The sequence below is a fragment of the Apus apus genome, chromosome 1, assembly GCF_020740795.1.
Source record: "Apus apus isolate bApuApu2 chromosome 1, bApuApu2.pri.cur, whole genome shotgun sequence".
In the NCBI taxonomy this organism is placed as follows: Eukaryota; Metazoa; Chordata; class Aves; order Apodiformes; family Apodidae; genus Apus; species Apus apus.
Genome location: NC_067282.1, coordinates 103,416,822 through 103,443,116, shown reverse-complemented (window position 1 = coordinate 103,443,116; position 26,295 = coordinate 103,416,822). Strand labels below are relative to the sequence as shown.

The 26,295-nt window shown below is 36.1% G+C and overlaps 1 protein-coding gene across 1 annotated transcript in view; it reads right to left on the bottom strand.

Moving 5' to 3' along the window:
- Positions 1-6,380: 6,380 nt before the first annotated feature.
- Positions 6,381-26,295, bottom strand: part of RPGR (retinitis pigmentosa GTPase regulator) — a 41,834-nt gene continuing 21,919 nt past the window's right edge. Inside the window, exons 7-15 of the mRNA XM_051609128.1 lie at positions 25,154-25,312; positions 18,389-18,544; positions 17,673-17,797; positions 16,696-16,878; positions 15,641-15,806; positions 14,211-14,317; positions 12,550-12,615; positions 9,934-11,539; positions 6,381-9,273 (exon numbers count right to left, since the gene is read on the bottom strand). Of these exons, the coding sequence (XP_051465088.1) occupies positions 8,519-9,273; positions 9,934-11,539; positions 12,550-12,615; positions 14,211-14,317; positions 15,641-15,806; positions 16,696-16,878; positions 17,673-17,797; positions 18,389-18,544; positions 25,154-25,312 (3,323 nt within the window). The 3' untranslated portion in view covers positions 6,381-8,518. The remainder of the gene's footprint in view (positions 9,274-9,933; positions 11,540-12,549; positions 12,616-14,210; positions 14,318-15,640; positions 15,807-16,695; positions 16,879-17,672; positions 17,798-18,388; positions 18,545-25,153; positions 25,313-26,295) is intronic.

Sequence of the window (26,295 nt, the reverse complement as noted above, 5' to 3'; positions counted from 1 at the left end):
GGAGACTAAAAAAACCACAGAGAAGTCTCTTAAAGAGAGCTGAGAATGAGGTAGATAGCTACAGGCTGCTTCTTTGGCATTGTTCTGCCAAGCAGCCATAAAATAGCAATTGCTTAGGAGTGTTTTTAATCATTTAAGGGACAGATTTTTCCCATTACCTGTCCAGCCTGTTACCTTTACATGCCCAAAAGCATCCCATGGCTCTCTTACACGCCTATACAACAACACATAACTAGTAGGAGTTTCACTATGAAGCAGAAGATTCTTAGTAGGTGGGTAATGGATCTAAGAAGGTTGGTCAATGGGTCATGGTACATAACGCTGTCATATGGGATTGAAACAATTCTCCCTTTGTGGAGCAGTGCTAAAGATAACTACAAAATACACTTCTACACACCATTTTTCATCTTTGATGCAGGAATGACAAGGAACAGAGGAGGAGGAATCATATGCTCCACTAGCTATCATTTTGCTCACCAAAATACTAGTGCATATCAACATCACTCCTGAGTTATCCATGCTAGGAAAATGCACTGTGTTAACATTTTACTGAAACAGCATTTAAAGTAACAACACTAACCATGATTTTACATACAGACAAAAAATAAGAGTAGCTCTGTTTATCCTTTGTGGGCCGGAGATATATGAATGGGTAGGCATGTCAACATTTTTTTATATTGATCTTTGCATGATGTCAAGTTATTTGATGTGAAGTGACTGGAAATAGCACCTTACAAAACTCTTTGTACAGCTGAGAAACATACCTTGCAGTTTCTTACTTAGCTGTTACAGTGAAAGCTTAACATCTTAAAATCCACACAATGCTAGCCATTTGTCACCAGGAATTTGAACTGGGGTTTCACTTTGTAGTTATTAATATAGAAAAATTATTACCTCAGGTACTCTAAACCTTAAAGAAGTATCTTTCACTTCAATGGTTACTAAAGAGAGAGCTGTCCAGGTTGATGACTGACAAAATTCCATGACAGAAATACTCAAATAAGAAATTTAAAAGCTTACTTTCTTTAAATACTGTCATGAAGACAAACAGAAGAGCTCACTTCTTAAAGCAAAGCTCACGCTTAAAACTTTTTCAGTAAAAAGACAAGCCTGTCACCATAACTTGTCTAAAAGTTACAATCTAGGCTTCCAGTAGGTTATATTGGTTTCCTAATTGTACAATTCTGTGTCAAGAACACTTGACACGGATTACCTGATACTTGTAAGAGTCCCTTAATGTTTCTGTCATGTAAGTATCTTGGAATACTACCGCAATGCTGAACTCATAATTTCTGGCATGCTGTGCGGACAGTGAAACAATGAGAAGTAATTTTTACGTCTGGCATGAGTTTCCATTGCTACTTGTCAAGCAAAAATTGAACTTTAAAGGTAGTTATTCCCTCTGGTATATATGATGGAAGATAATGTTTCAAAGTAGTAGATTGTGGTGATACACTGATTACCCTTAATATATGATCATTGATTACCACAATAGTACTTGTGATACTGTCGCTGAGTCCTCCAACTGCATGGTGTCACTCTGAGAAAACTAGAATACTGAATTCACATCTGTAAATAATTTAGTTAGAATCTGAGCAGACTAATTCTTCATTTTTCTGCTCCTAAGTCTTTTTCTGCCAGTACTTTACTATCCAATATATTTTATTTAATAAAAGCCAAACACAAAGACCTGCAAGTTTTGATCTGTGCACTTTTGTCACAAGCTGGCAGGGCACATACTTTGCATTAAGAGAATTAATCTGATTACATTTACTAATCAAGACTTCAGATGTCATTCAGAGGTAGTTCACTGACATTATGCAATAGTAAACAGTACTTTTAAAATTAAATATTAAGCAATTTTTATTTTTAAAGATTATTTCAGTTGGCTTTGGTGTAACTATTCTGTGGCTTGCCAGCTTGCTGCTGTAGTTCTACTTGGAGAAAGATGTATCTCTGCATTCTTGTTTGAGTATAAATAAGTATTTAACAATTTATACAATTTTAATGTAAAACTGAAGTCTAAAAAAGACAGTATTTGTACTTTCAGGTTTGGTTCAGGTGTTGACTATTCACTACAAAAACGATTTAAATAGAGTTATCTAAAAGATTCTTCTTCTCCAGCAACTGAGAAATATATATATTTATTTTTTTAATTTATTCCCCACAATAAATCAGCATCTGAAAAAGCTCAGGTGCACTATGGCTTTCATATACAAAACTGTTGTCTTCTAAAAACAGTTTGCTTTCCTTGAAGAACAAATAAGTAATAGCAATTTCCAAGGTGAAAAGGAAAAAAAACCCACCACCTCTAAGGGAGTTTCTAATCACAAAACAAGTTGGAGACTTATTTACATCAAGTATCATCTTTTATGAGCTACTTTACATAGTAACATAAATACCCTCTAATAGTCAGTCACTTGGAAATAGCATGCCAAAATAATTCCTTGGTACTTAAGAAAAACAGATGAAAAGTAATGAGCCACTCCAACTCAGAACATGTTGTTGTTATCTCAAAAAACACAGTGTGCCTCTGGAAGATATTATGCTGCATGCAAAATGCATTCTTAATGCTAACAGAGAGAAAAACTGACTTGGGAATATTAGCCTACACTCAGATGCAGTTTGTGCATTTTTTCCGAATTCTTACAGAAAAATGCTTTTGTGTCTGGAGTTTGTCGTGCAGCTCTCATGTAGACAAGTGAATGAGGAGAGTTACTCCTTCTGCTTTTATTGAGCCACATAGCTTGGAGCAGTGTATGTCTCTCCAAAATCCTGTGTTTTCATTGAAATCCCACCTTAATCATGCTGATTTTCACCAATAACACCACAGCAGGCAGTAACGTTCTCTAAGATTCTCTGTTCTCCATACATCCCTGAAAAGGATGCTGCATGAGTCCCTGCTAAAATCTCCACAGCTTGCAAGGCTGGATCTCTCAAAGGAGATCCCCCTTTTCAAAATACTCCGATGTAGAAGTGCAATTTCTATACAAACGTCAATAATCTTTAAACACATTCTCATCTTGTATGGGTAGATTTTTCAAGGCACAACCAACTTAGTAACACAAGTCCCACCAGCTTTCCTCTGCGATTGTTCTCAGTGTCATGGTGGCACTTAGGGAGGTCCTACCCCAGCTACTGCAAGGCCAGCTTTAAAACACAGCTTAACTTCTTTCTGTGCTTTTGATACAAGACACATGCAGGTTTGCTTTGTTCTTTTTCTCCTCAGAGATGACAATGAAGCACCTACTAAAGTAGATGCAACTTTGCAGCTGTCCTGCTGCTGTGTTTCTAGTCATGAGACTAATTTCGTGCCTTGGCTAGATGCTGGCAAAAACGAAAGTAAGTATTTTAAACTTCCTCAAAGAAAACCAGTCTCTGCCAGGGTGGCTCACGATCCCAAACTCATACCAGACTGGTGATTTCCATTGAGTTTCCAGTTGAACAGCACAGCACAGTCTCTTGTCTTCTTATTGGTACCCAGGGAGCCCTTCAATACTACTGGGATCTATATAATCTTACAGGCATAGGTGCAGAATATGGTTTTGCTTAATATAAAATTATGCTTAGAGCTACTTTTGTTTAGCTCTCTCTCACATTCCCAATATGAAACCACAAATACATTACATTGAACCAGAAATGAAAATCTGTGTGAAAGGCAGGGTACACACAAGAAGTTATAAACCCATTATAAACTCGTGATGCTGAACCCGGGACATTGCAGCAGATTGCCCTGCAACCCACCTCAGACAGATAGAGCAAAGAGTCATACCTGATTTTTCAGTGCTCGGATATTTATGAAAGCCAGAATGGCAAATATATTTATAGTTAACATTTCAGAGCCCTGATAATAAATATTTTTATAACTAAGTATGGATTTTTGAGGTAAGTGCATTAGTATTTCTTTAAATTATTATAGCATGAGGTTGCCAAGAAAACAAGCAATAGGCACTATCACAAATCCTTAAAGAAGACAGCGATTAAGTGTACCTGCTTTTTTCTTCCTGCAATAGAAAAATAAAGCCTCTGTTGCTCTCAGCAGTGCAATTTTCTGACACCAAAGCTATCTCTCCAAAATCCTTTCAATATGCAAAAGTAAACTGCTCCCCTCTCCATTGAAACATATGAAGAAGAGTATACAGTGAGTGATTTCAGATCATGAACATGCTCAGAATTCAACTGAGCACAAAACTGTAGGCTTGCCATTTGTGCAAGGAAAATATTTTCTCAGCTGCTCTGAGAATGCCACAGTACTAAACACTGTAGTTTATGTGAATTGCACATTTAGAAATTTAGATTTTCCCCTTTGCCTATTGCCCTTCTTTTGCCTTTTTATAGATCCGACAACATTCCTTTGTCTGAAGATCCTGTTATTTCTGAGCTTGATTCTGCTTCCCATTATACTAATTATAAAATTAAAGACAATACACAGAAGAATTCTAGTGAGTTCATAGTTTATAAATCCAGCCTATATGCACTAAAAAAATGTTTTGCCTTTAATCACTCTCCTCTGTTTTAGAGCACTTAACAAGACTTTGTCAAATGAAGATTCACCCCACAAATTCAATTAATAAAAATAAAAGACACTGGATATTCTCAGAGATAGTCTGGCAGGCAGTGCCATCTTCAGAGAAAAAAAGCTAAAATTTATCTTAAAAGATGGCTAAAGCTAAGGAAAGCTAGGAAAAAACCTAAAAGCAATAGAAAGAAAAACTAAATGTTCTTTTCTGCCTGATTCCTAAAGGCAACATTTTAAAGAACAACCATATATCTATCCAGGTAAGACACTGGAACAAAAAGTAGTGAATGAAAACCAGGCATTTTTGTAACTTGGAGGAAGACATATTTTGTCATTCAGCATCAATCATGCAAAGAGGGCTATTATCTGAATAAATATTTTTGGATATAATAGAAAAAATTTTCTGATGAAATTTTGCAGGCATAAGAGAAGAGTTAAGCTACAGCATATTCAGAAGTAATCTAGAGCACCTTCATCTCTAACAGGAGCTGTGTGGCAGGTGCAGACTTGCACCCTGCCCCCTGACAATGGGGCATGTATTTGTAACCCATGGCTGCTAAAAAAGGCAGTATGTGCCGACCTGATTCTGTGATCATGTATGTGAGACTGTGCAGGGGGATTCAAACTTCTGAGATTAGCTGCAGAAGGGTGCTTAGAAATCTGTGGATGCTTAGAAATTTGATGGGGCTTATTAACATTTTATGGCTGTCTAGTGTTGTTGTTAGCTGCTGTATTGCTGCTCTTGATCTTGAATGTGTAGTTGGTTGATTGCTGGTTAACTGTTATTAATAAATCAATATAACACTTTTATCTCCATTTGATTTAAATGACACAGCAGAACAGTTTTTCCATGTGATAATCATGAGGGAATAAACCATGAAGTGGAATATATGCTCCTTTTTTCTAATATAAAAACACAGAGACATTAAATGAAGGTACCAATAGACAGATTCAAGACCAAAAAAATTCATTACTTCTTCAAACAATGTGTAAACTAAGCTAAGAATTGTTTGCCAAAACATGTACTGGATGATAAATGAGTTAAAAAATGATTGAAATAAATTAGTGGAAGAAAAATGGCTATTAAATACGACAGACATCTTCTGAACCACAGACTATTGAATATACTGAATATATTTGGGATACTGAATGGTTACACAGCAGAAGTAACACTACATGTTTGCTCTATTATTGTATTTTTTGCCAGGCATTCACCAGTAGCTGCTGGTAGAAAAAATATACTGGACTAGACAGACCTTTGGTCTGAGCAGCTGTGTGCTGGTTTTTTTTCTATTGCAGGATTTTTTTCTCTACCAAAAACTAGTTGAGAACTACTTCTGCCATGTTGCTTAAGTACTGCACATAAATCTTTTTGCATCCCATAATAAAAACCAAGGACATACTGAATTTCCACAAAACCACAAGTACCCAACTTCATAAACCAGCATGAGTCAAATTAAATAAAATTCCACTCGTTATGCTAATGGAGTTCCAAAGTCCCCCCAAAGCCCAGAAACATTGGCACAGTGTACAATTTCTGCAATGATTCTATGGAAAACCCTTAGAAGCACTGCAGTAATGCTCTGCTTTCCCCCTACCACAGGAATAATCCACAAAACAATACAGAATTAGTTCTCAATTCAATGAATTTTTATCCAGACAAAACAAAGAAGAGGAAATGCTTGTAACTTGGCTTCCTTTATTTTCCTGGGAACCCTTATGCTATCAGTGCATCTTACGAGAGGAACAACAAATGGTCCCCATTTGCCTAAGGTTTTAGATCAAAAGCTACAGCCAAACAGTAAATGAAGAGCCATTCCTATATGGAATTGGAAATCACTTGCTTTGAAGTGCTCTCACTTTTTGCCCCTCTCTGTAGCAAATATGTTTCAGAAGAAACGACTGTTTGTTTTTTTCACAGCACAGTTTTCCTCTGAAGCTGAATTTCAGAATCACAAATGAGCAGATGTCATAACCAAGAAACATTGTTTTAGGCCTATAAAAATACTTTTCAATATTACAGTTTATATACAGCGACATCCTCATCTTTTCTAAGATAGCTAAAATAACAGAGCTTAGCTCCACTTAATTTCAAAAGTTACTATTTTCACAGCAGTTCAGTGATAGTGCAGCGTTTCTGTTAAATAACCGAGGACTTCATTGATGGAGCGAGAGGTTTTCTTGGGAAGTGCAGTTAACTTAAAATATTCCACTCTGTCAGAACAGGAGGATACTTGCCCTTTTCCAAAGACTTACACATGCTGATATAAAGGCAATGTATTCCAGAAAATCCCAAAGCTTGAAAGAAATTTCACAGAGACAAAATACAGTCATTGGACTAAGTTTTTGTTACAGTTAGGGCATGTGGCTCCAAGAGACCTTACCTTCAAACACAGGATGTGGAAGGGGTGACTGAGGTATGAAGGCTCAAACTGGACTACAGTCTACTGGCAAACTACTAATCTACCATAGCCTTTTTAGAAAACAAATCGTGGAGACATTGTGTCAAAGATAGTTTAATTCCAGTATCTTACAAAACAACATTAAAAATGTTTCATGATCTCAACGTAAGTATTAATTCCATTAACATTTTTGTTGAATTACATTTATTAATTTCCTTGATCACTTTCTTCTGCCCTCATTTTCAAATAGGATTTAAGTAACTATTTTTCTAGAGAATGTCAATACTGAGATATGTTTACAAAAATTTATCAGACCACCCTTGGTATTTAGGTAATAATGCTGGATGATGAGTCCCTCTCCCTCATTTTGCCAGTTCAACCACTAATAGTTGAAACAGTAATACAATATCTCACAAAGTCACAAAAATAATTTGCAAGATTTGTTTGTGTATTTAAGGAAACTCCAGAGTATTAACATACTTTGTCTTTTCCAAAAAGAATTCAGACTTTCATGCCATTTTCTCTACTATTTCATCTGGCTTCTTGGTTTATTACATCACTCTCTTTTTGGAGATCACAGATGTAATTTTTAGGAGGAAAAAACACTAATATCCTCTAATAAGGAAAAGCTTAGGCTCTGATCCTGAAAACAGAGGTGAACTTCACAGTGCAATGAAGTATATTCCCACCCTTGTGAACCTTAGATGACTAATGTAATTTAGTCTTTCATAGGCAGATAGTGAACCTTTTGTTTACAAGTATACAGAATACACAAGTAAATCATGTTTTACAGGTATGTATATTTTAAAATTCTTTATTATGTGTAGTCACCAAATGTGGTAGTAAAAAATTATGCCTAAACAGATGCATTTTAACTGTAATGTAAACCATGCCAGATTCTGAGACTTGCACATAATTGTGTGCTGACACCAAAATAAGAAGTCAGCCCTAAGGCCTTCAAAAAAGCCCAAGCCAATCTGTACCCAGGCCTGTATTTTCATTTACCTCCCATCTACCAACAAGTGTAAATTTGGCAACTTGTCTTTTCATAATTTACACTGAGTACACCAACATTTTACCAATATATGAAAAGAAGAAAAGTAGGGGGGAATGAATATGGAGTGATAACAAAAATTAAAAATGTGTACCTTTGATGATATACTGACACTCCTTTCATATAAGGCACATTTATAAGTAAGCTAACCTGCAACTAAAATTGATGCATTACCTTAAGAAATCTAACTCAAAGGCAAAGAAGTTTACACTGTTACAATGTATAATTCATGTTGTCAGCATGACATTATAATTTAATTAAAAGGCAAACACATTTTTGCCTCTTCAGCAATCATTATTTTAAATGTGTGTCATATGTGATGAAGATGATTGTGTAAATGACTGCATCAACAATTTCTATGATTGCTTTCATATAAACTTCCCAAATTTAAACACTTCCTGTTTTTTTGTTTCTTTTTCAAGACATTGGCACTTAGAGTGTATGCATAATAACCCACTTTGACTATATTAAAAACAATTTCTTCAGTAATAAAAATCATTCTGCTGTAGTTCCAAAGTTAAAATTAATCTCCAGTAGTCCATGCTACTTTAGTGTTAAATAATGAGGTAGCACATTGTTCCAAAATTGTTCTGTATTATGTAAACCATTTGCTACATGCTGTTTGGACTTCATTTTTTGCTTAGAGCTGTTTGGTAAAGCAGTACCTTCTGTCTTTTCTGGCTTCCTGCTTTTGCTTTTCTTTTGTGGAAGCTTATTAATATCATTTTTTCTTTTACCTTTTGCTTTTTCCTCTTCCTCTCCTTCTTCCTCCTCTCCCTCATCCTCTTTTTCCTCCTCTCCCACATCCCCTTCCTCCTCTTCTCCTTCTTGCTCCTCTCCCTCTTCCTCCTCAACTTTTTCTTCTCCCTCTTCCCCTTCTTCTTCTTCTTCCTCCTCTTCTTCTTCCTCCTTTCCCTCTCCTTCTTCTACTTCTTCTTCCTCCTTTCCCTCTCCTTCTTCTACTTCTTCTTCCTCCTTTCCCTCTCCTTCTTCTACTTCTTCTCCCTCTCCTTCTTCTACTTCTTCTCCCTCTCCTTCTTCCTCACCCTCTTCTCCCTCTTCTTCTTCTACTCCCTCTTCTCCCTCTCCCTCTTCTCCATCTTCTTGTTCCTCCCCTTCTCCCTCCTCTTCCAACCCTTCTCCCTCTTCATCTTCTCTTTCTTCTCCTTCCTCTTCTTCATTTTCCCACTCTTCTTGCTGTTTTTCATCTTCTTCTTCCTCCTCCCTTTCTGCTTCTGCCTCTGCTCCTTCCTCTTCCTCCTCCTCTTCTCTTTCCTCTTCCACTTCATCCTCCCCCTCTTCTTCAACTCCAGCCTCTCCCTCTTCTCCTTCTTCTTCCACTCCACCTTCCCCCTCTTCTCCTTCTTTTTCTACTTCAGCCTCCCCCTCTTCTCCTTCTTCTACTTCAGCCTCCCCCTCTTCTCCTTCTTCTACTTTGGCCTCCCCCTCTTCTCCTTCTTCTACTTCAGCCTCCCCCTCTTCTCCTTCTTCTACTTTGGCCTCCCCCTCTTCTCCTTCTTCTACTTCAGCCTCCCCCTCTTCTCCTTCTTCTACTTCAGCCTCCCCCTCTTCTCCTTCTTCTACTTCGGCCTCCCCCTCTTCTCCTTCTTCCACTCCACCCTCCCCCTCTTTTCCTTTTTCTTTCACTCCAGCCTCCCCCTCTTCTTCCACTTCAGCCTCCCCCTCTCCTTTTTCATCCACTCCACCCTCCCCCTCTTTTCCTTCTTCTTCCTCTCCACTCTTCCCTTCTTCTCCTTCTTCCATTCCACCCTCCCCCTCTTCTTTTTCTTCCACTCCACCCTCCCCCTCTTTTTCTTCCTCTCCACCCTTTCCCTCTTTTTCTTTTTTTTCTACTCCATCCTCCCCCTCTTTTCCTTTTTCTTTAACTCCACCCTCCCCCTCTTCTCCTTCTTCTTCCATTCCACCCTCCTCCTCTTCTCCCTCTTCTTCCATTCCACCCTCCCCCTCTTTTTCTTTTTCTTCTACTCCACCTTCCCCCACCTCCTCAGTTCTATTTGCATCTTCTTCTTCCTGTTCTTCAGACACCTCTTCTTCTTCCCCCCCTGCCAATGATTGTTCTAATCCCTCCTCTTCACCCTCTTTGTCTTTTTCACTCTCCCTTTCTTTGTTTTCTTCATTTTCATCTTCTCCTTCCTCTTCTGCCTCTACCTCTTTCTCTTCTTCCCTGTCTCTAGCTTCACATCCTTCCTCACTCTCATCTTTTCCCTCACTTTCAACCTGTTTCTCCTTTTCTTTTTCAGTGTCTTCCTCTTTTGCACATTCCTGCTCCTCCTGCTCCTCCTCTTCTCCCTCACTCTGCATTTCTTCTTCCTCCATTAACCTGCCTTCCTCAGCTCCTTGCTCTTTGCTATCTTTCTGATTAATCTCTTCAGTATTTTCTGCACCCTCATTCTCACTATCACTTTCAGCCTGTGATTCTTCTCTTTCATTTTCTTCCTCTTCCTCATTTTCCTCTTCATCTCTTTTTATTGAAACTTCACCTCTATCTTTTTTAACCTCACTCTCTTCTTCTTCCTCCCCTACTGCATCTTCACTGTCAACTGCTTCATCTAGTTTTTCTTTTTCACTTCCAACCTTTTCACTGCCTTCACTCTCCTGCTCTTGACTGAATTTCTCCTCATTCTTAATTTCTAATTGCCTGTCTTCATCAGATCTAGCTTCAGAGTTTGTTTCTTCCTCATTCAGACTTTTTACATTGGTCTCTTCTGCATATCTTCTTTCATTGTTTGTAGCTTGCATCTCCTTAATCTCACTGTCTTCTTTGTCTAGATCCATAACTATCACATTTCCTGCTTCCATTGCCTTCTGGATCTCTCTGTTTTCATAGTAGTCCTCTTTTTGTCTCCTCTTAGGCATGTATTTTGCAAGCTCATTAATACTTTCCTCAGATGAAAATGAGGACATAGTTAGAGTTGTTTTTTTTAAAAATGGATCCTTTTTTTTAAAACTCCTCTGCTCTTCACTACCTTCTTCTCCTGTGACACTTGTTTTTTCACATTTATCAGATTTTTCAACAATATCCTTTATTTTGTTTTGACTTTCTACTGCTTCTTGACTCCCTTGCTTTTCAACAGGATTGTATTTCTGTACAATTAGTGATTCTGTCTGAGGCTGATCCCTGGATGCAGAAGGAAGCACTTCTATTTTAAGGGATTGCTTAATTTTAATAGCTTTTGCCTTTTTATTGGAAGAATCTACTTTTTCAGTCAGAAATTCTTTTTCAGTGGGAAGATTAGAAGTTACTTCCCCTCTGAGAAATTCAGGATTTTCCACATATTCTTTTTCCCTAGTGATTTGCTGAACATCACTTTTCAAAGTACTAATACTCTGTGCGTGCTCTGATTTACTTTTTGGTTTTTTGGCAACAGGCTTCTCTACAAAGGCACTACTTTTTACTAATTCTTGTCCCAGTGATTCTGAAAGTGAAGACTGCTTTTGTAAAGAGCCAGAGTCTAATTTTGTGCCCTCCTTCATGAAATCAGAATCCTTTTCTTTCAGCCCACCCTTACCATCTCTTTTCAGTTTCACATTTTTATTGTTCTTCTATTCCACATGAGAAGCAGAAAATTAAAAAGAAAGAAGGAAAGCATTAAGGACAAATGACAGCAAAAGAAAAAGATTACAAAAACATTTGAACAAGAAACAATTTGTTTGAAGAGACTAAAAGATAGCATAAAAGCTAGAGTTTTTTGCATGAAATGAATTTACAAGTGCACATATTAGAAGAATGTAATGTTCTGTTGATGGTAATTGTACTACTACTCCTTTTTTACTATCCAAGCACTCAAAGTGAGTGTTATAAGAACTGTGCAGCCAGTATCATGTCCCATACTCTAGAGCACATGCACTGTGTGAGGCTGTGCAAACAGAAGGAGAGAACTGCACTTTTCTCCACTTTTCCCCTTGGGGAATTTTCTGAAGCACCACTCATTGTTACGCTTTTTTTTAGTAAGTCTGAAAATCAATTGTCGTTCTGCTTTAAGTCTGACATTTACTTAATAAATTCTGCAAAATATTTAAAATAAAATCCTAATGAAATACACCAAAATGCTGAAATGCTGGGATCACTTTAGGAGTGAAATGAAAAGATAATACAAAAATATTTTCTTTTCAAAATTAAATCCAGTATTATTGCTCCTTTAAATACACTCCATGGTGAATTTCTGTAAATAAAATATTTACTTACATTGTGTCCCAAAAGTAAATTAAAATATTTTAATATCAACAAACCAGTAGAAATGCATGTTACCAGCATAAGCTACAAAGTGCAACTGATAGTCTTTTTTTCCTTAAAATAGTGAAGTATTATATAGCCTCAAACTGTGATGGATATGAGGAGTTCTATGAGCATGCACAAATTCTCCCTGGCTTCTGTCCACTTAGAATTTTACCTCACAGATATTCAGAAAATTAGCAAGAGGAGGCCTACAAAATGGGCCTAGTTTTTTTTTTAAAACTCAAAGCAAAACAATAAAGTATGAGGATAATACATGAATTACAGATCTTCTAAACATCAGAAAAAGTATACATGCATATATAATTAGTTATAGTACCTTTTGTTTTTGGAGTGGTGACAATTTTAAGGTCTGGTCACTGGGATTCAATTTCATTGCATGTGTCTGCAAAGAAGAAGATCTTTATTAAAAAAAAAAAAAACCAATAAACAAATAGGGTAAGTAGCATCAAAGACTAGATCTACTAAACAGAGCTCTTTTAAGTAATATGAACATTTTAATACTACTGAAGTTAGGTTGAGACAAATCTGTATCATCACTCGTCTATTCTACTTCCACTCCCTCATTTACTCATTATACAAAGAGAGAGTGGTAACCAGCTTAGATGTCAACATCTAAATTGTCTGTAGGTACTGAAAGCTATATGCCTTCTCTTACAGCCCACAAACATATTTTAGATCCACCTTCTACTCACCCTGAAGTTCTGGCTACAATCTTACTCCCTTATCATTTCAACCTCCAACTTAGCATCCAGTTGGACTTGAAATGCTCGAAACATGATACAGCAGAAACTTTCCTTGGAACGTAATCCCTGTATCTCTTCTGTATAAATCAAAACCAGGAAAGGCAAGGCAATGTAGAATATTACTAGGTGGACAATTATAGTGAGATTTTGGTCAACTCTTCCCATATACTCCAAATGACAAGATAATTTTCTCTGCTGTTGTTTGTTAAGTGTTTGTGGTTTGACCACCATATTCTTTTTCAACACAGTGAACATGGACAGTTCTGGTTTCTGACTCCCAAGAACTTGTATCATCAGTATGATTATTAAAGATTTTTCCTCCTCTTCTCACACTTGTCAATAAGATGGATGCTGCCACAGTTGAAGAAAAATGGAAACAACTCTGCTGTAACACATTATTTTCATTCAGATTCAAGAAGAGCAATAATTTCTCCTTTGTATTTTGACAAGTTTGCTGGACAGACTTTTTTCAGATTTGCTGTTTCATTCTGATAAATGTTCTAAAATCAATACACAATGGGAACAAAAACAAAAAGGAGGAGGAAGTCTAGCACAAAAACTGGTCAATATGTTATAAATAATGCCTCAGTAAATTAATGAAGGCCAGGTGCATCACACCTGAAAACAGTTCTTTTTCTTGTAAATGAAAAGAAAGTTTTCTAATTGTTAAATAAATGGTATGCACAAACAGATGGTTAAATTATTACGTACTATTAAGTAAAACAATAATTCATGTAAAATTTGCAATCCCTCCAGCATAACTAACAACATATCCTGAGCTGAGTCCACATTAAGTAACTGATTTGATCCACTTGTACTAAAAAAGCTCTTCTAGGAACAGGAAAAGACAGCTCTCTGCTTCATTTCCTGCAGTTGTCCTCTTGGAAATCATCAAGATGAGGAAGGTCAAAGACTGAGATCACCATGTGGTATCCAGCATCCTTCTTTTCTTTCTCATATGCAGAGCTAAAGTGTGGGGATGGGCTGCACTACTTGGACTGCTTCAATCACATATGACGACAATATTTGGAAAATGAAAACAAACTTTACCACTGGATAATGATGATATGAAATGCATGCTCCTTTAACAGGATGTCAGTACTTCTTGATGGGACACAGGACATTCTAGGCTAGACAAGAGTCCTATACTAGAACTTGAAACAAGATTTAGCTGCTTTGCTGTTCCGCTGCATAAAAATGATTGAATCACAGATTGATCAGTGGAATATAATACCATGTTTAGGATGTCAGTTGTATTCCCAAGGTTTCTGGCATTATTTTCATTATCTGAATCTTCTTCTGCAGAACTTTGATCAGGTTTATCTTTTTGATGATTCTTGTCTGTAAGGTAAAATAGGGGTAAGTAAACAAGTATCACAGGAACAAGCAAGATACAGCAAATAGAAAACCTTATTCTTGTAAAACAGTGATTCTCTCTATTTTACTGATGTAGGATTTAAGTCCTGAGGTTCCTCATTCCCCCAGCCTAAGACACAGCAGAAATACTTCCACCTCCTTTTTGTCAGTATAAACATTAGAGATAGCTCAGCAATCTGGCTATAGTGCACTGTAGATCTCTGACCATTTTTGCAGGCTTTCAAAGCACAAATATGACATGGGACAAAGCTAATTTTGGATAATCTCTTTAATATCAGTGTACCAATTAGACTGAATTAGCTGCAGTCATATTATCTACATTGCATGTTATTTGTGTGATGGTTGGAGAGACAGTAAGTTTAACTCTAATGCAACATCATAAAAATGTACCTACATAATTTTCAGGTTCACCTTATTATCAGGTATATGACCAGTTTCATAAGGCACAAACCCTGAAGTTTTAGGCCTTAGAAGTCTCCAAAGGCACTTCAAATTTCACTGCATTGCTTCCATGAACCAGAAATGCTAATGGACATGCTGGCAGCTTCAGAAATAATCTTAATTCTAACTGAATTAACTACTTTCAAACTGGATTTGACAGTCAAATAAACCTGAGCTAACTTCTACACAGCAGCACTGCATTCTACACTCTTCAGCATAGCTCTTCTCAGGAAATCACACCTACCCAGGAACCCAGATGAAGTCCAGAACTGCTCTAGAGAACCTGGGCAAAACTCCAGTTCTGTATCAGTATCATTGTTATCCAGGCTTTTGCATTACCTAGAATATTGCAAATCCTTATTATCTTAGATAACAGACAGTGAAGACTGCCTTTGTATTTCCAAGTGAAGATGAAAACTCCTATAAGAATTAATAGACTCTTTATCAAAGTTTTCTTGTAGGCTTTCCTGTGTCTTTACAAATGTTCCTAATTAATGTTTTTCTGTGTTTGGTTTTTTTTTTAAATGGAGAAAGTGATTACTAATCTTACAGTATTTTTGTGAAGTCACATTTCTACAGCCTTGAGGAACCTAAGATACAATTCAGAAGTTATTTTTCTTCACTAAATCCTCTAAATCTTTAAGCATGTTTTCCAAAGATAAACCAAGTGTGAGGCAATTTCTTGTACACATTTCTCAACTTTCATGTCTCTATTCTACCAGACCCTCTTGAGGTAAGACTGAACTTAAACCTCTTTCATGTTCAAACTGAGCATTTATTTATGAATTACGAGAGTCAAGCTAAATAGTTCTCAGAAAACAGCAACGAGATTTAGCAACACTTCACCTTTTTCAAGGTCTTTATCCTCCATAGGCTCAGTTTTTGGAAGACCTACTGTAGAAATACAGACTGGGCTAGTGTTGCTAGTCACAGGCAATGAAGATTTTAAGAACCTTTCTCCCAGTGGAGGCAGAGTTTGTGCCATTCGAATAAACTGCTCTGGTGACTTTTCCTTTAGAAGATTAAAAAAAAATTGTTGAGTATAAGAGTAGAAGATAAATAAAAACAACCTGTCATATTTCATAGTAGTATTTTCCTACAGTTGATGATACAGTGTTGTAACTCTATGCAAAGCATAAACAAAATTTCTTGAATATATTAATTCTTCATAAAAAGTGGAGAGAAATACTGGGTATTTTAGGCCATTCCTACACAATAATCTCAAGCAGTCATAAATTACAAAGGACAAGAAGAAATTTTATTTTTATTCAAAATGAAAACGCTAGTTTCTCTAATAATAGAGTTACTTAATTCACTGCATCAATATATTTTTAGATAATAAATGTGGTCTTGTGTGAAAATTAGTTTTCAGACAGTTAAGGAAAATGATCCAACTTATCATGCTGCTAAAGACATTATACGGAATGCAAAGTGGAGATAAAGGAGAAGAAACTACTATTTTCAGTAGCTACAGGATCTTAGACCTATTTTAAGGTGAGTGTGACACTTTCCCCTTTGATATTTTATAAACTATGAACTTGTTTAATCTGTTCAAGGACTCCAAGGGAATACCAAAAAGAGTCGGGTTCTTGGTTTGTTTTTTTAATATATATATTTTTTTTAAATGCAACGGAACAGGCTCAACAAACCAAACCAAAACTAAACCAGTTTGAGCCATTTTTATAGAAATCAACAAGTAAAATCTGACCAATACCTTTCTTTTATCTGCATCAATTTTGGGTTCAGGGCAGATGTTAATTCTTCTTTTTTATAAATTAAAATTAACTATGTATTTTAAGGAGATATATATGTATCTGCTGAGTATTTGCTGTGATTTTAGTTTAAAAAGTTATTTTCTTTCCCAAAACAAGTATGGCAACTCTAAAAAGGTCTGAATTTACCCTCTCTCGACGTCGCAGTCGTGCTGATGTTAGTTGCAAGGTGTTTGTTAGTAGTGAGTCTTCACTCATTTTAGAGATACTACCAGTCAAACGGCCCTCATATAAATCTTCTAAGAGTATTTCTTCAGCTCCTTTAGGTCTTGGGGCAGCAAAAACTAGCATGTGACAACCACCACAAGCAACCTAGAGCACCAAAAAACGTTGAATTTTTAAATTGTTTCAACATTAGCTCCTAATGACGTTAGCATGATAAAAGTACATCATTACAATTATTAATCACTAGTGATCTATGTTCATTTTTTTTTACTTAAATACAATACACTAGTATTGAACAGAACCCATTATAGGTCTATCAAATTACTGATACAGAAGAAAGCAAAGGTATTTCCACTGAGTTTGAAGGGATTGGAGCTAATTATTTTTATGCAAGTCAAATGTGGGTAGTATCAGTAACTTCAGTGATACAAACCTAGATATTTCCTCACAAAATCCATAGAATCTAATGGAAAGTCCCACACCCTCCCAGAAACAAAGTATAATTACTAAAAGATCAGAGATTTTGCTTTCTAAAGAAAGTCTGAATCCTTTACCACTTCTGATAAAACTTCATTAAACTCTGAGTCCAATAAACAAAAATATGTCACACTGGTGTTTTCAGAACAGACATTAGTCTTCCACTTACTGCCAACAATCTAAAAGCAAGAAATATATTTTATAGGCTACTACCAGCTCTACAGCACACCACCATTGAATAAAACACTAAAAAGCAGTCTATGTGTATACTCCAAGCCAAGTACATTCTAAACTAAATTAACAGTGCGTTAAGTAAATGAAATTTCCCTTTTTGTTTTGTGTTGTCTACTAATCAAGTTTTGTATAAAAAATAATTCTATAATGACATTTTAACTCTCACTAATAACGTGTTTTATAAAAATATAAACATTTTGATGTCTGAGAAGCATGAACAAAAGTTTTACCAAAAGGACTGTGAACCTCAAGAAATTATAACACAGAGTGGGATCAAACTGATTTGTAAAATTCTCTTCTCCATGACCTAACTTGCCATGTCGCCCATCTCCAAAAGTAAACATGAGGCCATTCTCTGTATACAGAAAAAAAAAAAAAAAGTCATTAATAACAAAGAGTCAGTACAAAACCAGGACAAAACCCTTACAAATGAAGTAACAGACCACGCGAGAAGGGAATATTTCTCTTCCTGAGAACCCTGAACAAAAACTTTCAGATTGTCAACAGATGAATATGATCAAAAAAAGTAATTATTTTTTATGACAAATTATATCTTTTTTCAGACAAATTACTGTTGGAGATTAGAGTTAGTCTGGACAATTTTTGGGGGAAAAAAACAAGAGCAAAACATTAGGATTGAATAGTACAGCAAAACAAAGGTTTGAAATAAGAATACTTATCAGCAAGGCATGATTTTGAGGTTACCAGGAGACACCATGTACAGAACTATGCATGGCAGGGCTGTGAATAAGGAATTCCTGAAATAAAATATGGCTTTCTCACTAGCTCACTTAACCTTCAGAACTAGTAAATCTCCATGTCGTCTTCTGCGCATCTTCAGTGAAAAGTCTTTACAGCATAATAGAGAGTTACACTTCAGAATATAGAGAAGTACATGCATTTTTCATAATAGAGAAGAACATTTCAGATTTTTTCACTTACATACCTGTAACTACAGCAGTATGATTTTCTCCACATGTAACATCACGGATTTTATGCTTCCTCAAGTGTTTCACAGACTTCGGTACTGAAGTTTCAAAAATAAAAGTACCATGTCCCAGCTGCCCATATTGTCCAAGTCCAAAAGTATATACATCTCGTTCTGGAAATGTACAGGCAATGTTAACAACAAATAGGCTGACACATGCATTATAATCTGCTTTCTATTAGCCAAGTTAAAGTCAAATAACATCAGCATCAAAAAGCAATGTTTTATCAATTGAAAAATTATCCAACTAATCAATTAAATGTATCAATTCATAACAAAATAAAACAAAATAAAAAGCAGGCAATGACACACTAAAATACATCTAGAAAATAATTTTGAATGGTTCATTATGAAATGTATTATCCAGTATCACTGCAAAATAATCCACTGAACACACATACACAAAGTATTAGCTAACAAAAAACTTCCGGGAGTTTACATACTGAAATTAATTCAAGACCACAATGTTTCCATATATCTGCATTTTCAAGTGCAATAGTCTCATATTAATTTCTGGTTACCTGCATGTACACTATATGGCCCTAAATTTAACAGAGTAGACCTCTTTAAACCAATACTAATTTGAGTGTAAAAAGAGACTGGAATAATAACAGAATAGGTTTCAGTCATCAAATCAGCCCAGCATTAACTACAGAAAACACCATAATTTTGTTATCTTCTGACAGAATAATAATCTTTCCACATCTACATCTTGTCCATTTAATGGATTGTCTGTGTCAGGAAAAAGAATGAGAGCTTCTCCAAAGCAATAAAGATTCTTGATGTGTCCATCCCTGGCACTCCATTGCAACAGGGGAAGACCGTGAAGCTTGGAAATCTTTATGAGATCATGTTTGAAAAAGGAAATTCAAAGACTTAAGGTTGTTTTGAGAAAAGGAGAAGCTTTTCTGGAATTTTATTCCCCGTCCTCTTGTGAAAGACTGAGGGACAAAAAAATATTCCATGTCAAGCAAAAAGAAATAAGACTTGGGAGCAATATGTCATTACATCATTGTCATGAACATGGTGCACCTGCTCCTGCTGCACAGGTGCCATCAAGTAAAAAATCTCACCACCTTCTAAAGCAAGAGCGGAATGGGTTTGCACAGCTGAATGCATGGAATGACAATCCATGGACAATCTTTGCTTTTTGAGCACTTCTTTTTGTCAAGGAAACAAGGTCACTAAAATAGCAAAGTAATTTTCAGTTCCACAGAAGTAGTTTATACTGCGTAAGCAAATTCTCAAAGCCACAGTCTGGAGAAATACTAAAACAAAATTATGTTACCGCTCCTCCAAACTAATCCTTCCCTACTACCAGGGAATGAGAAAGCAGAGAACAGACCAGGTTCCATATTACTACCACAGCACACTTAATAACTTACATTGAACTTTACGATTTCAAAGGAACCGTGATGAAATACTGTAGTACTACATATGAATATGTTCCTTCTAGGAGATGCCCCTTCTGCCTTATTAAATTTTTATATATTAAGATGTCATGAATTCAGACCATAAAAAACCCCACTGGTCTCACACTTTTCAGACTGTAGATTAAAAATACTGAGTAAAGCTGTTTTTTAACTAAATGCAATAGTAATGCTCCCTCTGCTGGAAATTTCAGTGCAAGAACGCAACACATCAGGATATTTAAAAAAGTAAAATAAGATTAATTTTTTGGTAACATTTCGACTTTCTGCACAAGAATCAAGAAACTACTCCTGAAAGACAGGAGCTTTCTCTAAGCAAACCAAAGTCTCATCTTCATTTTAGTAAATGGTTTTCTTAGGATGACTTATTCCATAAATTCTGTTTAGAAGTATTGCATTTGTCTTAGCATTTATTTGCAAACTGGCAGATCTTCTAATTTTCAAATTATATGGCTTTATCTGATTAACAGCATTATTCTGAGTGAAGTTGGAGGGTTTTTCACATTATCTTTAATCCTTGCTTGAAACATGCAATGCCTTTTGCATTTGTGTTCTCAAATGAGATGTTCTCAAATGCTAAACATACAGGAAACTATTTTCTTTCCTCTCTTTCCACTGAAAATGAAGAAAACAGGCCAATTCAAAACCAGGTTAGAGTGCCTTTGTAAAAAGAATTATTTATTCTACTGACCCTATAGACCAAGTGGACCTAAATTTTCTCCTCCTGAATTTGCTTGTTAGCCAATTATCAAAGTACAAGAAGACAAAAACCATACAAGTTTCTTCAATGATTCACCACTGTGGTGCAAAAGTGAGGCAAAACCTCAGTAATTATCTCATTTAGCAGAATTAGAGATTTCCTTTCATCTATGTTTATAAATACATGGAAAGAGAAGTCTATGGCAAAGCAACTTCATGGACTTACTGACAAAACCACAGAGGTGAATTTCATTATTATGAACTTGAATTTGTATACAGCACAAATCCAAAAAGGGATACCACCTCACTGTCACCTTCTTCTTACTCTCTTCCGTCCCATTAAGGATATGGTTGGATGAAACAAATGAAAGGCACTGACAGCAAATGGCTCAATTTTGCTCCCCAATTCTCCCCCTTCAGTCCCCACTTGCCCTGTCTGCTGTCCACCTGGCTGTGCAGAGCCAGCTTTTGGGTTTTTTTGTTGACATAATTTCTTGTGGAATGGTGAAGACAGCACCAGATGGTATAAGGGGAGGGGAAAGACATACAGCCACAGCAGCATGAGGGAAGTACTGCTGCCTCCAATGCATCAGTGAAGCACAAGGAAGGCTCAGCCATCTTTTCAGCATCTAGGGGAAAGGAAGGAACTGCCACCTCGATAGCAGCAGCCCATGAGAAAGGCTCTTGGAGGATTAAGAGAAACAGTTTCAGAGCTTGCACAGAAGCCAATGGCTTCACTGGTCCAAGTGAATTCCAGTACTTGAACACTGGGATTGCTTCCTCTTTATTTCCTACATTTTCTTTTTTGTATGAACAGGTGTATTTCCCTGTAAATGTCTATCTTCCACCTTTCCAGGAATCTTCTGGAGTATGTACCAGCTCTTTAATCTTCAGGACTGTTGTCACTATAAATAAAATAGTCCTAGGCAAAAAATCTATATAGCTTTCAGATTTTTTTTTAACACATGTTGTTTGCTGAAAGAACTGAGAGAGCTCCAAGAGTGTTTTTAAGATTTTCGCTATGCATTTAAGGCTAAAGACAAAGTTAAAAATTTACAAAAGAAAAGAAGAAACAGACAGGTATGCTTGTATCTCTCCAGGTAGATTCTTTTCCCTTGAACACTATTACTATTATTATTATATTTATTATCTTTAATGATAATGATGATGATGATGATAATCATAATAATAATTCAATGAACCATTCTTTCTTACTATTGCTTTATTTTAAACAGTTTATGCTGCAAAATGTTACTGTAAAAATAAGCTGTTGATACAATACTGAGTTTTACCAGAGCTAGTAACTGGAGTTGGGGATTTTAGTATAAATGGTATACAGACTTTAAGAATGGTTTGAAAAATCTAGAGAATCCTATACAGTTTGAACAGTCAGTTCTGTCATGAAAAGGCAGTGCTTTTTCATCTTTTCCTTCTCTGTCAAAGGGGATCTTGACTTTTTTTTTCTTTTTTAAAAGAAAAAAGAGACCGAAGATGAAAAAGACAACATTTTACATACTAACACAGGGATATGCTGTATTTTTATGGCAAACGATCTGTTCTTGAAGGACTGCTTCACTTTTTCCTTTGAAGACCTATCTTTGCTTTCCCTCCCTTCAGAGAATAAAGGAGGTAATACATGCTTTTACAAAGAGGATTATTCCCAGAGGAATTGTCATCATCTGAACAAACAGAAGATATTAAGGCCACTCCCAATCATCTGTTTCTTCTCCAATATCTAGATTCACAAGTTATTATTATTCTACTTTTTAAAAAGCTTTACTGAAAAAAGTACACAAATTGGGATTGTTGCACCCTCATATTTCTTTTGAAAGTGTTGATACCAATGGCCTTCATTTGCAGTAAGATGCATTTGCAAGAATCATGGGTACTGGATGCATTTTTTTTACTCTGAGAGAAGTCATCTGGGATGAGGATACAATCTTCTTGAACTGGATGGTAGACTGTCACAAAATGAATACATTTGTGCTGCTGCAGTAAGAGAAAGCTTTTGCATGACAGAATTTTTAACTGCAATTCTGCAAATATTAAAGGCAGGAATAGCAATAAAACCTGTACGGAAGGTGGTTTCTAATACCATATACAAGATTTCTAAAACCTTGTAGTTTTAAAACAGTTTTTTTAATAATCATTGCTTTCAACAATTTAATTTTTTGCTCTCTGCGAAAAAAAACCAACAAACCCCGAGTTTCCCATTTTGAAGTTTCAGAGAAAAAAGAGGAATTACTTCAATCTACTTTCTGTCATTTAGTCCAATACTTGCTGGTGAGATTCCAAACAGGATTTAATAACCCAGATAATAGTAGTTCTTAACATACAAAACTGCCAATAGTATAGATAATTCAGTCATAAAAAAGTAATCAAATGAAGTGCTTTGGAATAGACTAATTATGTATGAGAATCAGGAAGAAACTATCTTCATACTCAAGAAGATAACTGGATTATGCTTTCTTCTAATTTGATAAACCCTAAGTAGGACTGATGACACGAAATGAGCCAAGATGTGCAGCAGCTTCTCCATATCACATTTTCTCCTATCCTATTCCTATGTTAAATGAGACAGGTGAAATGGTGGAATATACAAGTCAGTCACTCACTCCTTATTTTTAAAAACTGAAATGACACACCCTGAAAAACTGGAAAGACCCTGAAAAGATTAAATCCTCATCAGTATGTACTGTGTTGCTACAGCTAAAGAGCTCCCATTTTCACAGCAGACGATGCGTGAAATTCAGAATTTCTTCAAACTTGTATTATGTTCTTTATTTAGGAAAATGAGCTTGAAAGGTATAGAAATGTTTCTGCTCACCTTTACAGACATATTCCTCATCAGAGGGATATCCATCATCTCAATTTCTGATCATGCCACTTCATCTCAAGATGCAATATACACTTCAGTATCGAGTTAAAGTTAAGTTTCTAGTGCAAAGCCTATAATGCACGTATGCTACACTCATTATTTCAAATTATTACAATGTCCAAATCTATCTCTTTTCCCAATTTTTTGCCCCGATAATTTTCCAAATTTTGTTTTGAGTCAGAAACATTTCTGTATGTCAACACTCCTGCCAAAGTATCTTTCACTTGAGACAGTATTTCCATTATCCTTGACCTCTTAATTCAGTGTTTTAAGCAGAAATTCATACCTGTAGCTTGTTTAATAATAGTTTAATTACATTAAAAAACATCTATCTGACCTTTCATTCTTATCACAACCACTATTGCTCTTTAGGAAAATGTATTTTGTTGGAGGATATTGTTTTCTCATGACTCAACTTCATCTTCTGGCACACACTTTGATCATTGACTGTCAGCTGAGCCAGCAGTGAATTTCTTAATTGCCTTTTTACTACAAAATCTATTCCCATAGGCAAATAAATCTTACATACTAAGGCACTGACTTACTATGGTGTTTTCTTCACTGTATTTGGTTTTTGGCATTCATATTTTGCCTCTTTGTTCTAGCTTTTGTACAGATTTCATTATAATGCTGCTGTCATCCAGGTCTACATCTTCCTACTAAATCTCTGTAACAGTAATTTGTTATAATGAAGTTTTATCACATGAAATACCATTAAAACAAAACACCTATCAGTTGGCTTCAGATTTACAGTTTAAAATAATCAATAATGATAATAAAATTATTTTCACAGAACTTTATAACCCATAAAATAATGCTACAACTTATGTATTTGCTACCCCAAATTTATGGTAATTTTTTTCCCTAATAATGATAATGTAATTTCATATAAATAAATTTATGCTATGACATAGAATACTGCCAGAGTAAGACTGCATGTGGAAGAAGAGACAAAGGCATTGAAATGTGGACAAATGTTTGCATTGTTTCCTGGACTGGCACTGCTATTTCCTCTTCACAGTTTTCCCAAACTCATCATTACACATAATCATTCCCAAAACATCACTTCCACCTTTATTCTCTCCAGTGACTTGCAGTACAACACCACATCATGTTACTTACAATTTCAGTTAGATTTTAGATTTTAGTGATTTTGGCTACATAACCTTAAAGGCACTTAACCAGATTGACAACAGATGGCTTGCACATTTTCAAAATACAGATTTAAAGACTGATATCTATACAACCTACTTGGTTTTATAGTTTTGCATTTTGGTAGGAGAGTAATTACAGACATATTGTACAACTGTGAAATTCATTACAAACCAAAGCTGGTACTTTTAAAATCATCTGTGAACAAAGTCAAACTCTCCTTTTCTGCTTCTGTAGTAGTATAGGTCAGCATAGAACTTGTGGAAATAAACAGCTAGCAATGCTTTGCGTGTATCTCTTTGAAAAGCTAATTTACTACTCCTCTGTTACAGTTAGCTGGCAAAGTTTATCCTGCAACAAAGGCCCATGCACAGCCCAGGCCTGAATGTCAAACCATACACACTGCACAGCACAGGCCTGCACTTAATTTAATTGTTAAATAGATTTCTATGCCCTTACTAGACAATGGCCTTCCAGTTAGGATCACTACAGAATCTTACATTTCAGTAGGATGTAAATTCTTTAAAGTAAATTAAGCTTACTAGGTTAAATTACATTGCATACCTGTCAGCACCACTGTGTGTTCTGCACCACAAGCGACCTTATTAACCTTTTCCATAATTCCCAGTACGTGCTGTGGGACTCTATTGTTCTTCAGCTGCTCAGGCAATAATCCCAGTTTCCCATTCTCAGGTTCTCCAAAAGTATAGAGCTCACCATCTCCTGTGAAAATACAGAAGAGAGGAGGACTTCCAACATGTGCTCAGAAGCAGGTTTGGGTTGTCAAGACTGCTGCAGACACAAATCAGTACAACAGAAAAGTGTACAAACGTTACAGGATTATTGAACATATTTCTATGATACCCAAACAGCTGTGCTAAGTAGTCTGTTTTGATAGGATAAGAAGGCCCTCTCCAAGATGAGAACCACAAAATTTTGCCTGCAAGGAATCTAGCCAGGAGAAAAATAAAACCATATACATCCTGCTTCTGAAAAGTTGTAACTCCCTCTCTAATCAGTATTTATGTCAACTGAAGTTGTAAGAATCTCAAAACAGAAACTCATTTTGCATGGAATTTTGATGGAAAATCCACACTTCGTTCTTGTAAGACACAGAGAAAAAAAGAAAAAAGCAGAGTTAATTACAGGAAACTGTGTGTGGTCCAGACAGCAAGAAGGGAGCTTGCTGTCCAACAACAGGAACACAGTAGTGGTTCCATAGCAATAACTCCATCAGAATTAAGTTAAAAAAAATACTAAGAGGTCTTTACAGATCTCTTCCTGTGACTTATTTCTGATCTGCTACATAATCATACAAGACAACCCTTCTCATTTACCTAGACTTTTTAAGAATCCAGTTCAAAACCAGTTTCATCCCAAATTTGGGTAATTCATTTTACTTCCAAGTTTCCTTTTATCTTTTTCAATCATTCTCTTTGCTTTTTCACTGCTATATAAGTCTGAATCACCATTCAAGACATCATTCTATATATCCTTCTACAATAGTGAAAAATGGAACATGCGAAATGTACTTCCCATTGCTATATTCTGGGCCCAGTCTCATGCAACATCTTCATCAATGACCTGGATGAGGGGATGGGCTGTATCCTCAGTAAGTGTGCTGATGATACGAAGCTGGGAGGACTGGCTGATACACTGGAAGGCTGTGCAGCCATTCAGCAAGATCTAGACAGACTGGAGAGCTG